General features: G+C 37.4%; 1 protein-coding gene across 2 annotated transcripts in view; it reads right to left on the bottom strand.

Annotated features, from left to right (window-relative positions):
• Positions 1 to 15,021, bottom strand: part of cnih3 (cornichon family AMPA receptor auxiliary protein 3) — a 90,823-nt gene that overhangs the window by 3,779 nt on the left and 72,023 nt on the right. The window contains exons 5-6 of one of the 2 annotated variants that reach the window (XM_042391084.1): positions 9,887 to 10,030; positions 8,865 to 9,204 (exon numbers count right to left, since the gene is read on the bottom strand). In XM_042391084.1, the coding sequence (XP_042247018.1) occupies positions 9,177 to 9,204; positions 9,887 to 10,030 (172 nt within the window). In that variant the 3' untranslated portion in view covers positions 8,865 to 9,176. Of the gene's footprint in view, positions 1 to 8,864; positions 9,205 to 9,886; positions 10,031 to 15,021 lie in introns of those variants that run through there. The other variant, XM_042391083.1, reaches the window with a different exon arrangement.

Raw genomic sequence — 15,021 nt, 5'->3', positions numbered from 1 at the left:
TAACTGTTAAGCAAAAGTTGTCTTTCTATGACTCCTATGCTGCAAAATCCTACACGTACACTGGAGGCATCAGGGACCACCATAACACCTTGATGGAGAAGCAATATGTGGCCTTAGCTTCCACTGTCTATTTTAAAGAACAGACAATGGGAAGTTGCTTCATGGTGCTTTTGCTTTTTGTCAGACTGAAGAGGCTCCAAAGTTTAAAGTAATGAGTGATGTAAACTCCTTTTTTATTAGCCAATCAAAGGAAATTCTCAGGTTTATGTTTCTCACAGAAAAATCACTGTAGTGTGTGCAGCAAGTGGTGAGATCAGATACATCCTAGAACACATAAACTAAAATGAGCCACTTTTTTATTCACATAAAGACTTCACAGAGCTCTGTTTTGTGAAATAAAAGAGCATATATGAACACTGCTGCAAGACTGAAAGCAAATTTTTAGTTCAAAGCCAGTTTAGATTCTGTGGAAGTTTTCCTCTTACCACATCTAATCTGTACTGACGCCAGTGTGGACATGAAAAAGGCGCCAATTGAGGCTCCAGTTGAAAATATTTCAACTTAAGGAGCATATTTCCACTTCATTAATGTGTAGATGGCAGGAGTGAAACACACACATACACACACAGTTGGAATCTGTTGTTAGGTAGCTACAGCTGACATCTGTACATCCTCTGGCTGTATGTGGCTGCAGAAACACACTGCAATAAAGTGAAAGGAAACTGAATTCTGAATACCTGTAGAAACTCTCCCGTATCTAGACAAACACATGTTGGACTAACATCACTGACATGTAAATCATTGATCACTTGTAAGAAATTGCAATGCCTAGCATCTTTAATGATCCCTATAATGGAATTTAAGGCGTATTATCTGCAAAACAACAGGGTCTGATTTAATAGTTTCAAATACAGAGTTTACATGGAAGAATTAGCTGTAGCTTAGCTACATTAGTTAATAATAAATACATAAACTTTATAAATAAACATTCTAACAAACCATCTTCGCCACAAATCTCTTAAAATAATCAACAAATGAAATGCTTAGTGTAATACCTCCTCACTGTCTTTCTACATTAAATATCACTATTTTACATTTTTAGGTTTTTACCATGACCTAAAAATGTAAAAACAAAAATCCTTCCTGGCATGTTTGTGCTCTTTTTCAGTTTTTGTAAACGATTGCAGCTGTGTGGAAAAAAACTGCCACTGAATGCAAAATAAAAAAAGCAGAAGCTGATGAGCATCATGTAATGCAATGAGAATGTACAAAACAAGCTGCAAAACATGTCACTGCAAAATGATTTCACTGGTGCAGTCGGAGAAAGACTTTTTTCTTCCAGTATAAACCACTGACAGATCTGTATACTTTATGATTATTTGACCACAGCCAAAGTGATCTGTGATGTTTACCTGAAAAAAAGAGAGTAACAAAGGATTGCATGTAAGAACAACAGCATTAATAGCAGATTGGGGATTTGACACTTGTCTTGCCGAGCTGGGGTTTTGACAAGAACAGATCAGCACCTCACTGACGGCAACTAATGATTCCAAACATTTGCATTCATCCCCGAAGCCTCTCCGAGCTCCTAACACCTCCGTTAATCTCTGCTGGTGAGAGGACTGTAAGTTCACTCTGTTGACTCATGAATATCCATGGAAGGAGAGCGAGATGGGTTGAAAAAATGTGTTGCGGAGAGACACGCAGGAGAAGACAGACAGATCAATAGTGAAGGGACTTGACCTCCTCCCATTGAAACCTCGGAGAAATGGCTTCATCATTAGTAGATTTACTTGTAGCTCTTTAAATTACAGCTCCTTCACTTTCACAGCCTAATTAGACATTAACAAAACATAATGTATGCTAAAATATGACTTGTTATATGAGATACTGCGAGGAGGAATACTGACACTCAGTGCTACATGATTATGAAAAAAGTGATAATACTGTTCAATTTATTTAAATATACAAGGTTATTTAACATATTGTCTTAATTTAAAGGGAAAAAAGTTTTGTACATGATCATATTTTAAATTTTATAGAATTAGTAGCAGATATGAAGTGAGATTTCAACTCTAATTGTCTTTTTGTGATATTTACATACAGTATTCAAATAATGATGTTTGCTTTGCTGTGAACTATCCTTATTGATTTTATATTGGAAAAAAAAACAAAGTATGTCTAGATAACTAATGATTTTCTATTTTTACCTGACCTTTCTACCGTCATCTTATAAAAACAATATAAAAACTGAAAAGACAATATCTATAACAATACACGCAAGCTTAAAGGTTACCTTTTATGAAAATGCAAATGTTAAGATAAGAAAGAAAAGAAAATACAGATTTACATATACATACATATAAAAACAAAAATTAGAAAACTAATAATTAAAAAAACCTTTTGAATATACCAAATACACATTAATTATGTAATTTATATAATCATCATGATAAGTTCAGGCACATACTGTTTGTTTGTTTTACATAATGAAACCACTTCTTTCATGTAATACTTAATTCCCTCTTAATTTAAGGGTAATTTGCTCCATGGTATTTCTATATTATTTCTTTCCAGTCCTGGATTCATGATCTGTAACCATAACATAGTGATATGTTTCAGAGCAGAACACCTTAAAATGTTAATATAAGCAATATGTTCATGTTTCATGGGAAGATGAACACTTAGAAAACCTCAATTCTTAATCTAGTAAATCTGCTTGGATTACACGCTGTTCTAAAGTGTCACCAGCCTTTAGAACTGGAACTGTATTATTAATGTGTCCAATTTAGACCCATGAACAGTAGAGCACATTGGAGGGGAATTAGTACTGAACACATGCTCCTCACATGACACCTTATTACACCACAACCTGTGTTAACGAGGTAACATCCAATTACTGCACCTCTAATTGTGTGCAGACTTGCATGTAATGTGTGAGTTGAAACACCCACAGGAAGACAGATCAAATTGCCTTTACGTGTTATATATTTCTTCACTGAGCACAACATTTGCTGCACACTATGAATGTTGGATATCTTTGTTTTTCATTATTTGTTTTTTTAACAAAGCTATGTGTTATTCATATTAACTTTATGTGTCCTTTTCATACTGCTGTTTTGAAGCTTTTACCTATGTCTGCTGTACTGTAATGTGATTACACTGTAAATTGTCATATTTTAACTGCTTGCACAGTCATGTTTTTCTTTTGTATTCATTTCTTGCATTGTACATTTCCTACTATGCATGTTTCTTGCCTTATTCCTGTTAGATTGTATCCACTATTTAGCTGCTTCATGGTTCGCCTACTCTAACTTTACATGTTCCTTATTTTATTGCTGTTAATTTCAAGGGTAATTCTATCCTAACCCCAAAACAACACAACAACAAAAAAACGTCCATCATGTCATAGGACTACAATGCTCTCAGTTCTCTCATCTGGCCAAGGGACTACAGTTGAAAACTAGCTTTTTGGCTAACATTGGTACATTTACAGTGATCAATGTGCATTGTCAAATTATCGCAAACAAATTTGCATTAACAAATACACTTGGTATTACATTTGTTTCTCAACATAATGAAACAATGTTCCTATTGAATGTTTCAATATATTTCATGTTTTCCCTCCAAACAAATGGAGTGCAACTTGTAGCACTTTGACAACATCTACATTATGCCAGCTAAATTTTAAAAACAACATGCTCTCACAGCAAGAGTTTCAGCTTGTTTCTGCAAATACGTCCGTCCACATTGAAATGCCACACGGAGTAATTCTCCTCCAACAGAAAACCAGAGAAGAAGAAATGGTACATAATTTCCATTTCCATGCAGATTTCAACAATTTCAGCAAGAGAAAGGTGGTAGATAGCTATGTTGAAACAACTGATCAAAGTAGACAATAAGGAGAACAGCAATTGCTTGAAGCCATCCGCCATTGTTGTTATTGTCTTTGTGGTTCTTCTTCTTCGTCTTCCAATGAAATGAAGGACTACTGCCACCATCTGTTTCTACAAAACTCCATTTTTGGGAGAGAAAAACACCATTTTAGTCTGGACAGAGGGCCAAAACGGAGAGAAAAAGATGCGTTTAGGAATTTGGTTGGCTTAGTGTGGACATAGTCTTACTTAGGGTTAGTGGGAGATTGTGGCCTTCAAATGTTGAAAAAGTCAATACCGCAGTCTTTCCCTAACCATAACCAAGTGTTTTAGTTGCTTAAACCTAACAACAGGTAGCATACAGAACCCAAACTCTGGTCTCCAATGTCTAGAAACTCTATTGCAACAAATGTTGCCAGTTAGTGTAATCCAGACAACAATTTCATCTCCCCTACAACATATTTGGCAAACCAAATGTATTTTGTAGTTTGTGAGTTTGGTTTGGTTACATAACGATCATGTGTTTAAATGTTGGCAATTTATTCAGTAAAAGTGTTAAATAAATGTTACAAACAGAGCATGAAAGCTTGCCTGCATAATAGTCCAAGAACTAATGGCTCTAATAATGCTGACAGTATTAGCTATTAGGATCCTTGCACTGAAATGTACACAGTCAGAAATGCTCAAATCTTGCACACAGCTTTGAATGTAATGCATGGAAAAACACTTCATTGTGATTCAAGAGGAAACAATGTTAAATACACGAACAGATGCTCCATCACACCCAGTATTCGCCACATTTGACTCCACTGAAAGGTGCAGTTTTTTTTGACCACAGATAGAATTCCATACTGGTTGTAAACAACACAGTACCCACAACAGATGGCTCACACCTAACACGTGATGTGAAATATACGGTTCATGATGTTCAAGTTTATGTTTTTAAAAACCCTCTGCATTCATGAAACAGAATTCATGTCGTGTGAGGTCATTCCCCGTCTGCTGCAAACATTTTACATCAAGTGACAGATGTCGCTTATTTCATGTCCCATTAGCTTTAAACATCTGTCTAGTTAATGAGCCGAGGCTGACCTTGTGTGTGTGTATGTGTGTGTATATGTGTGTGTGTGTGTGTGTGTAAATGAACAGGAAAACCAGATTTTCATGCCCAGGAGGAGAGGAAAGAACAAGAAGTACGGTAAAAAGATTGAAACTGTAAATGTACAGCCAGATAGCTCAGATGTAGCAGCATCCAACAACATGCTAAGGACGAGTATGTGAAACCACAGGGGTGAAACCAGGCTGAGGAAAGAAACCTGTATCCATCTTGCAAGGGGAAAAGTATTCATTACTGGAGTGTATCACATTCTACACAGCATCCCTGTGACAAAGCAACAGGCTCAGGAGGAGAGAGGGAAGAAAGAAGGCGAGAGGTTGCAGGGTTAAGGTCAAAGGTCACATTCTGAGGGGATCTCCCTTACTCAGGCAGGACTTCATTATCATCCAGGAGAAAGAAGAGACAGCAAAGAGCGCACCTGAGGCCAGGTTAGAAGGTTTTTTTTTTATAATTTTACACTGGTAAAATTATAACAAGAGGATTAATGGTAACATTTTTGCACTCATTTACCCTGTTGTTTAATTCTTGATTCATATATATTTACTTATTGAAATGTTAAATTGAATTTTTAAAATAAAAAAATATCACAGCAGAAATATGCCCCCCCCCCCTCCAAAGTCTGCTTAAAGCCCTCTGAGCTTGTGTTTCTGTTCTCCTGCTGCGCCCAGATGGACAAAATCAAGAGTTATAGAGTAATTCCAGTGGATCATCTGCACCAGATAAGCTCCACTGAGCAACCAAAAAGGATTTTAAATCACCCGTCACCCAGGTGTGGAGGTGAGCGCTCAGGTGGAGCTGTGTGTTCATCTGTGTGTCTGTGAGGGCATGCACAATTTCATTACTTGCATTCATGGGATTTTGGGCCTGTGTATGTGTGTGTGTGTGTGCATCTTTCTCTGCGTGCGGGTAAGATTTATCGGCGGGGTGTGAAGGATCTTTAGGTCACAGATGCGGGAGAGCGGTGCTGGAGTGTGTTTGGTTTTGGGGAGTGGTGGAAAAGAAGGGTCGGTGTCACAAGGCAAGAAAACAGAGACAAGCCTCATGGAGCAGGTTTCAGGCCACTTCACTTCCAATTCAACCAGTTCTATTTATTCATCAAAACAAACCATTTATGCTACTTTTTATACTAGTTTTTATTTTTATTGACCATTACTATGCTAAGACATTAAACCTAACAGATTGGTTATTCGTTTTAAGTCACAGTATGTTAATGTTATTACAAAAAATCTCTTCTACAAGCTACTGTAGATTTTGGGTTTTTTTGTAATAGCCATCACTCCTCTGGGTTGTAACATTTTAATTACCAGCTTCACTGATGTGTGTGACACCAGTTCAGTGATGCAGCATCACGAGCAGTTAGAAGATCATAGTTGCAGACAAAATCCCAAATTGTCCCTCATGTTGCTGCCCAACGTGAGTTGTTCAGTGGTGAGTGAAATTTGATTTTATAAAACTTCTTCAGCTATATTGGTACTTTGCTTACTGTAGCTGGTTGACCATTACCTTTATGGAAGTGACACATCAAGTAATCTGGAATAATCTGTTGGCTACTTAATTAAAGACACAGTGGAATGAAAAATACATTTTCCAAGTTCTAATCCTGTTCTAATATATGTGTCATAAAATTCATTTTTGAGTATTTTTTTAAAAAACCTCTCCTTTCTCTCTCTGTAAAGTGTAAAAAGAGTAATGATGACTCATCTTGAACTTGGGGGCGGTTACATTAATGTATGCAATCAAATGTGTTGGTTTTCAGCTGGGAAATCTTTCTTTACATTGCTAAAGACTTGTGGTTATGCTCTAATTCATTCGTTAACCCTTATGCTCCTTGTCCTGATCTGTGGGTGGAGTTGAACAGTCCTACAGCTTCATATGTCTTCACAGCTCCGTACTGCACTGTATTCATTAAGCCACGCCCCCCTTTTAGTGATCCAATAGGATTTGATTTAAATCCCTCTTGTCACTTAACCCTATTCAATTTTACTCAGAAATACATCACATTACCAACAGTAAAGACGCTCTAACTTCCACCTCACTGTGACTTCAATCAGAACGCAATCAAAGCTGAATGTCTCAATAATAAAAAACAGATGATGACCATTTGCCAGGCTTATACTGTATCACAGTTTGTAGTCGATACAAAAATTACACCATGGTTAATATCTAGAAGATGAACTTGCAGAAATTGGAAGTGAATGGACCATCACCCTGCACTGTAGAGTAGTACCTCACTGCTGCTGCTGCTGCTGCTGCTGCCAGTGGTCTCTAAAACAGCAGATCAGTCCAGTATGAGCTACAGCAGGACAGGATGGAGTGAGATGGAGAAGCAAGATGATTTCAGTTCAAGATGAATGCCTGGTTTATAGTCAGACACCCAGTGTCTGTGACAGTCTGAAAATACATTAGTCAGGACATAGTTCCTCCTTGGCTCACTCAAAAGACAAAATATAGTAAAACACTATAATAACAACATTTGTTATAGCACTGATGAGCCTCACTTTATCTTGATATGGGTTCATGACTAGTGGGCCACTAGTCCTATTTTAAAGCTGCACCCTGTTTGGTGCATCAAGTCATACCAGCCATTTTTTCATGTTTTAGCTGATTAACTACCAATCACATATACTTCACATATTACACTAATCACATATTACTGTTGACCAGTTTGCATAATTTCTTTACATTTGTAGGGATGTGTAGGATTTGCAGAGTTCCCCCCCAAAAAAATCCTAACATCTGAAGCAAAAGAAACGTATATAAAATGCACACAGTTTGTAGCTTATGGGGTAAAACATACAAAACCACTGGTATGGTATTACTAAGTCAGCTCAAAAATTTCTTATTTATTGAACCTGCAAAACAGGTGACTTGATTTCATCTACTGATTAATGTAGGCACTGGTATGAAAATGGATGAGATATGAGCATAAACCAATAGCTCCTTTTTCTTTCCCTTATACTTTCTGCCACTATACCATGCCAGGAGGGAGCCCACTATAGTTTCAATATTTTTGCAGAATGGCATATTGTTTGGAAAATACTGATTTGTTCAGTCAGCATTTGTAATATCTAACATATGTTTTACAAAGTTGCTGACAGCTCACAGTTTGAGAAACCAACAAAGGCTTTGCATCCTTGTTTGCAGAAGAATAAATGATACATTAGGCTTGGAATATTACTTGGTTTCAAAAATCTCATGTGACACATGAAGTACTGTGTTATATTTCAATCCATGTGAAATTAAATTGCAAAATGTTGAGCATGGACTTAAATAAGAATACAATTAACTATATACTGTATCTCTACTGTATGACTACACAGGGATCATGTGTTAACTAATATATCAGCATCATATCATAACATATCAGCATTACAGCTGTAGCTGTAAGAACAAATTGGTTCTGCCAAGGGGATGAGGTCATGTTTATCTGTCTCAAATTGTTTTCCAAAATTGTTTTTAAGTGATTCACATCATGTTGAAAAGTTGAATTAACAAGATGCAGCACCTCACCCCCCGGCATATGTTGATTTTGGGATATAGAAATGCTACTTTTATCAAATCAAACAAATTAATACAAAAACTATATGATATATTGTGTTATAGCAGAAGACCAACACTTACTTGCTCATGATGTTGCTTTTCTACCTGTGTGGTATTGCTGTGATAAACATATTAACAGCATACCAATAACAAAGCATCTATAGCCTAAAAAGACACAAACTGCATTCTTTTCTACAAGGATCGAAGCTCACAGTATGTGTTAAATGTTTAATCACAGCATTATCACACACATACAAAAACAACTCCATGTTAAAGTTGCAATCCTTTAATTTGTCATCAAAAATCCTTTACTGAGCTGGTAATGCAATGACTATAAAAATCTTTAATGACAGCCAAGTCATCAAAATACTACAGACTATCTGAAGCTGACATGGCTCTGCAAAAATCTCAAGCTCAGTTTAAAGCTGAAAGCCACATAGCCACAACAGTCCTTAATGGCATATTAATGAATGAAGGCAAACGTGGCCTTTATATAGATCAACAGAGTTTATCAAACACTGTGGTGGCCATATGGAAGGTGGTCCAATTTTCTGTTGAATAATGCTATTTGTTTACTGTCATAAAATAAAAGGTTAAAAAAATATAAGGATTGTACCTTTAAGTGTTTCCATTGATAAGACCTATTAGAGGGATATATCCAGGTTCCACACACTGCAGCACCCACATGACACATGGAACAAGAATCCGGAGTGATTAATATCAGCATTAATAAACATGCACAGGAAAAGTGTTAGCAGTATTATCATATAACAAAAACACATTTTAGAAAAATCATGTTCGACAAATACTATCAGTAAAACAATTTCCTTCCTAAGTATAAAAACACAGAATGATCAACATTTTAACCAATGCATAGCAGTTTTATCCATCTGTCATCCACCTTGGCATTCAGGTAGTGCTTGTCAATGAAGTAAAGAATCAAATTCTCTCAACATCACATGCATTAGCAGTGGTGGGCCTAAAAGTCGAGCATAACTACCCTAACAGACCTGAAGTATGTGACAGAACTTGCATGTGACTGTCAGAGAAATGGTTACTTTATTCAGTGATTTGCACTCACATTGCTTCATGAGAGCTGTGAAATAAAACCAGGATAAAATATCAAAGCATATGAAATTTCGAAAATGATGTGAATGTTGATCTTTACAATTTCCTAGTTTTGCATTTTCACCATTTCCTTTCAAACCTGGGTCTGAGTAATATATTTTTTAAGTATCTTAAGTTAGATTTTATATATTTGTTTTTTTTTTCCAGTAGCTGCTGTAATCAGATTAATGTAATCTCTTTAAATGTAATCCAATTACGTCGCCCACACTGCCTGCCACATGCTCACCAGTAGAGATAGTAGAAGAAGGAGAGGACGAAGAAGGATAGCTTGCACCAGGCCTCCTTCAGGCAGAACTTGAGCGTGTCGCCGTTCATCACGGATGCTGGGTCGTAGAGCAACTCCTTAGTGTCCGTTGGGGAATGGAAGTACCTACCACAGAGGGCAAAGACCACACCACGGGTAGTTGACCCGTTCCAGACCCAGGGGGGCAAGGGGGAGGGAGGGAGGCGGGGGAGATGATGGGAGGAAATGGGGAAGGAGATAGTATGGAAAAAGATGGCATGATGAGTTACGGGGACACCATCATGCAGCAGACGTGGGTGAAATAGTAGTTGAATATGTTTGGGGGAAATTGAACCCCTTCCCTGAGCAGTGATGGTAACCTTGTCAAGCTATGAACATCTCAACAGATTGAAGCAGGGCATAAACCTTTCTATATCCTTTCCCAAACCAAAAACACAAGAGCAAAGTGTAAGGAATGTATTCAATGATAGCATGCTAACTAGCTTACAGCTTTTAACCTGCCATTACTTTCAGAGATAAAGGGAATATCCTTAGCTAGTGTAGGGCAACAGGTTACGTTACAAAAAAGCTCTGTCCAGGACTACTACTACAATACTACACCTAGTGTGTAGTATAGTATTTCACCTCAATGAAAGATGGGATGCTACATATCAGAGTTTTGGTTCATGTAACTGCTCTGTCCTGCTCTTGGAATTTGGGGAAAGTTACACTCCAAGAACCACCAGCCAAAGCAGATAGCATTACATTTGCCAAACTCTTCACCTCCAAAGCCTTCTCTCTTGTTTAAATGAAATATATAGCTTGAAAATATGACCATTGGCAATACCACTCAGTTATCTTTTATCTTTTTGTAGCATACTGTTCTGTCCTACTTGCGCAAGCGAGCTACCCTGCAAGAATTCTGATCCGGGTTACCATGTGTCGTACATGGATCATCAACTGGTGAGAATGCTAACTTTTTAAATAGAATTGATAGCTTTTAGCATTACATCATGTATGTGGCCATCAAATGTATATTTAATTACACAATAACAGATTTTTAGGCCACTTGCTTAGCTGCTTTTCAAGCAACTCATTGACTGAATTTTAATGAGCTAGCTAGAGGTGATTAAATATGCCAGCAACAGTTGTTATTTCAGCCAGAAGAATTAACAGTAGCCATCTAAAAATAAGATAGACTGCTTTTGTCTTTGGTCTGTTGTTGTTACCTGCTTTATATGCAATGAATGTAAAGCTTGACAGGCATAGCAGCAGTACCTACTGTGGGCCTTAGCGAAGGGTCAGTTGGGGAAATACTCCAATAAGGAGTTACTTGCTGGATTTATCTTGTGGTGTTGAATGCTAAAGTTCCCAACAAGATAAACAAAGTATGATATTTGAATGGATATTCAAATATATTTTGCCCAGGTCTGTAATGTGGTTCTAAAGGTATCAGGGCTGGGGTTTATTATACGTCTCTAAATCCAGTCAGTGTGGTAAATTAATTACAACTCCAATTGCTTTGTATAACAATAAGTCAAACAATGACTTTCAGTTCAACTTTGTAATGAATTTTCAATGAATGATTTTGCACCTGTTTCAAAATACGGCCATTTATCACCCTGCTGACTGATTTAAAGGCTGAAGAGAAAATCCACCCTACAATAGAATCTACATGTGTTAGTGCTTTGCTTTTAGCATAATAAATATTTGTATACACAAACAGCTGTTTCTCACAAAGCTGTGTAAAATGAAGATGTGCAATGTCACCACAACAGAAAACCTGGAGGTGATCAATAGCAGAACGGGTTTGGGGAATTTAAGATGTTTCCTGGAGCTTCTACATTCCAGTGAGACTTACTTCAGCAGGCTGTTCATATTATGAAATAGAAAATATGTCATACAGAAAATGAGTACTTAAGGACTATGAGGAAACATCAGGAGGGAATTGTCACTGCTAACTGTTGCTTTGAGACAAGGCTGTTTATGCACTGAGTTTACACTTATCTCACTCAGTTCTTTTATAGGGTGGAATTTGTCTTTTAATGGACCCCAGAGCTGATACAAATGATCTGGTTTCTGTAACAATGGATTACTGCATATCAATGTAATATGTTGAACAGACCAGTTGCATTAAGATAGCTAACTTCTGGTTTCTTTTCAGTCATTTGCTCCCATCAGAAAGGAATTCACTCAATCAGACATTCAAATTATGTTTTGCAGGGTATGATGGGTAAAACCAGGAGGCTACTGTCCTTATACATGTGGTCTGTTCTGTCATAACTCAAACTAATTGATGGTTTATGCATGTCCATACTGTATGTTAAACCATGTACATTTGGTTAATGATGACTATGAAGTTTGACTTTCATCAATTCTAATGTACATTCAGTAATGTTTCTGTCAATAGATGACTCATGCATGTATGAAATATTCAATAATGCACTTGAAAATAAATGCATCTTGATGTATTTTGAGTGTGACATGGAGGTTTTGTAATGAGTCACTGAATATGTAATTCCCATGTATTTCTACAAAAGATACATGCACAATTGACTGATGATGAGGTAAACAAGGTTAGCTAATAGTTAACAAACTATTACATACAATTAGCTGATAAAAATGTCATTAATAATAACATTGACACCATTTTTTTCCACAAAGAAAAAGACAAGACAAGTAGACAGTAACAGTCATTTCAAGCGCACTTACAGAGAGTCAAATTAAAAATGACTGAGATCAGTATTTCTGTGTGGACAAAGCAGCTCATCTTTCAGACTAAGCTAACAAACTCATACACGCAAACACACATTGAGAGGGATTCAGCTGGCAATCAAAGCAGTTTAAATAACTGCAGCGCTACACAGCCAACTTCAGTTGGAATATCCCTGTACACCCACATAGTCATATATTGTGAGAGCTTTTTATCTGACAAAAACTTTTCTTTTTAAAAATAAACAAGGAAATTCCTCCTAAGACTGGTCCAATCAGTTACATATTCCCTCCATATTCAACATCAGACCTGTGTTGCAGCATTTATGGTCTTACAACTCTTAGCACAGGTGGTGACTATTTTTCTTTCCTCTCTGAAGGTCAACAGAGGCGTCAGTGTTGACCGATTAACCAAAGTGACAGCTTGTACTCTACAGGCCTAAGAGGGCCCAGGCTTTTAAAGCAACATGATTACAGTCTCTGTGGCATATTGTACTGTATCATGTAACCACAACATTCTGGGCCTGAATTAAGCTGGGGACCTTTGTCACATGACCCTCTTCTTATTTCCTATATTTTCCTTTAGTTCACCTCCTTACATAACTGTAAAAAAAAACCATAACTTCAGAAACCCTTATGACAAAACTGCTTAAATGAGTCTTTAAAGGACTATGCCAGTGTATTGTATGTTTTTTCCCATTTACTATAAATCACATGTATCACACTTTACCTGTGTCTTTATTTATTAGACCTTTCTATCTAAGGTGCAGAGATATTTCACCTCCTCAGTCACCTCCTTAACTATGACAATAGATCAAAGAATAGGTGAGGTAAGGTGCGCAATACTGGTTTCCAGTACTGCGCACCTTACTTCTGGAATGGCCTACAACACCAACTGAAATTAGTGAAACTTGCTCCTCTGAGGGACTTAACATTTTCTTTATATTTTTAATAATATTTGTGAATATTTTAATTAGCGTGTCTGTATGTGTGATGACTGCTTTGTGTGAGCTTGATCTCAGTGAGATTTGCTGCAAAAATACACCAAGTAGCTAACATCACAGTCTAAGGATTAGACTGGAGTCTAAGGAGTCTTAGTATTATTTCAAAGTCTGCGCTGCATTATCACACAAAATTAATTTAACATAATTTAATAAAAATGAAGACATGAAGAATGCAGACTCGATAACAGATGATGGATTACAAAACTTTCATGAATTGAATGTAAATAAATGGCCGGTTGAAAAATACATCTTTGCTAAAATGTAAAGTATACATGATTTATAGTTAAGGAGCTAAGCCATTCAAAAACACTGGTACGGTCCTTTAATGACGCTTGAACTTTTCTGACAACAAGACGTCCTTCAGTACAAATTTATATTGACTCAAAATCAACTGTATTAGTAGGAATTTTGCTGACAAAGTTGTCAATTTGGCCTCTGAAAGCAGCCGCTCAGAAGCATTTGTAAACTCTGCAGAGCATCACATGGACATGCGGATACACAAGCAAAAAGCCACACAAGCATTCACTCCCGTCCATGTATGTCGCTGTGATCACATACTGTATGTATCCATGAACTCTGTGTTTATTTAGCTCCCCCATCAATGTCTCCCTGCCTCCCCCTCTCACTCTCCTCTGAATCACCTTGTCAACATTAGATCTCTCTCCTATCACTCACTCGCTTTCTCTCTCGCCTCACCGTCTAGCCTCCTGCTACTCCCTCCTTCATTTTCCACACCCCCTCCATCTCCTGTCTTAATCTCTCTCTCTCCCTTTTCCTTGTCTTCTCATCTCTCAGCTGTGCAGGAAGCTGCATCTGTACCATAGCTAGTGGGCATCTGGCACAGTCTCCACTTAATAAGACATCAAGATGTTTTTCTCTCCTCTCCTCTCCTCTCCTCTCCTCTCCTCTCCTCTCCTCTCCTCTCCTCTCCTCTCCTCTCCTCTGTCTGTAACTTCAACTAACTGAGCTCAAACCAATGAGGTTGCCAGCAGAGCAGCAGCAACGGCAAAGACAAAAACAGAGAAAGAAGGAGCAGTAAGAGAAATCTGAAGATCACTGACTGGTGACCCATTTTCCAGACATTGCCTTTAAGGGGCTCCAGAAATGTTAGAACACTGATATACTTGCTTTTAACTATGAATTTGGGTGTGCATGATGGCTACCCTGTGTATCCTGTGTTGTCAGAAATGAACGCGACACATCTGCAAGATGCAATTAAACAAATAACAAACAAACACAACAATGTTGAAAAGCTTTGCATATTAAAAACATATCTATGAGCCACAATGTTGCACTGGCTAACATGTTCCTTCACTGCATGAACGCACACATTGCAGTTTATTTTGACTCAGTCCCACACACACTGTCCTGCTACATGAAATATTCCCTAGAGCACCAAATGTGTATTAATCCGCCGCTGAA

The sequence above is a fragment of the Thunnus maccoyii genome, chromosome 17 (genome assembly GCF_910596095.1).
Source record: "Thunnus maccoyii chromosome 17, fThuMac1.1, whole genome shotgun sequence".
Taxonomy (NCBI): Eukaryota; Metazoa; Chordata; class Actinopteri; order Scombriformes; family Scombridae; genus Thunnus; species Thunnus maccoyii.
The sequence above is the reverse complement of the archived record's forward strand: the minus strand, read 5'-3'. Positions and strand labels throughout refer to the sequence as shown.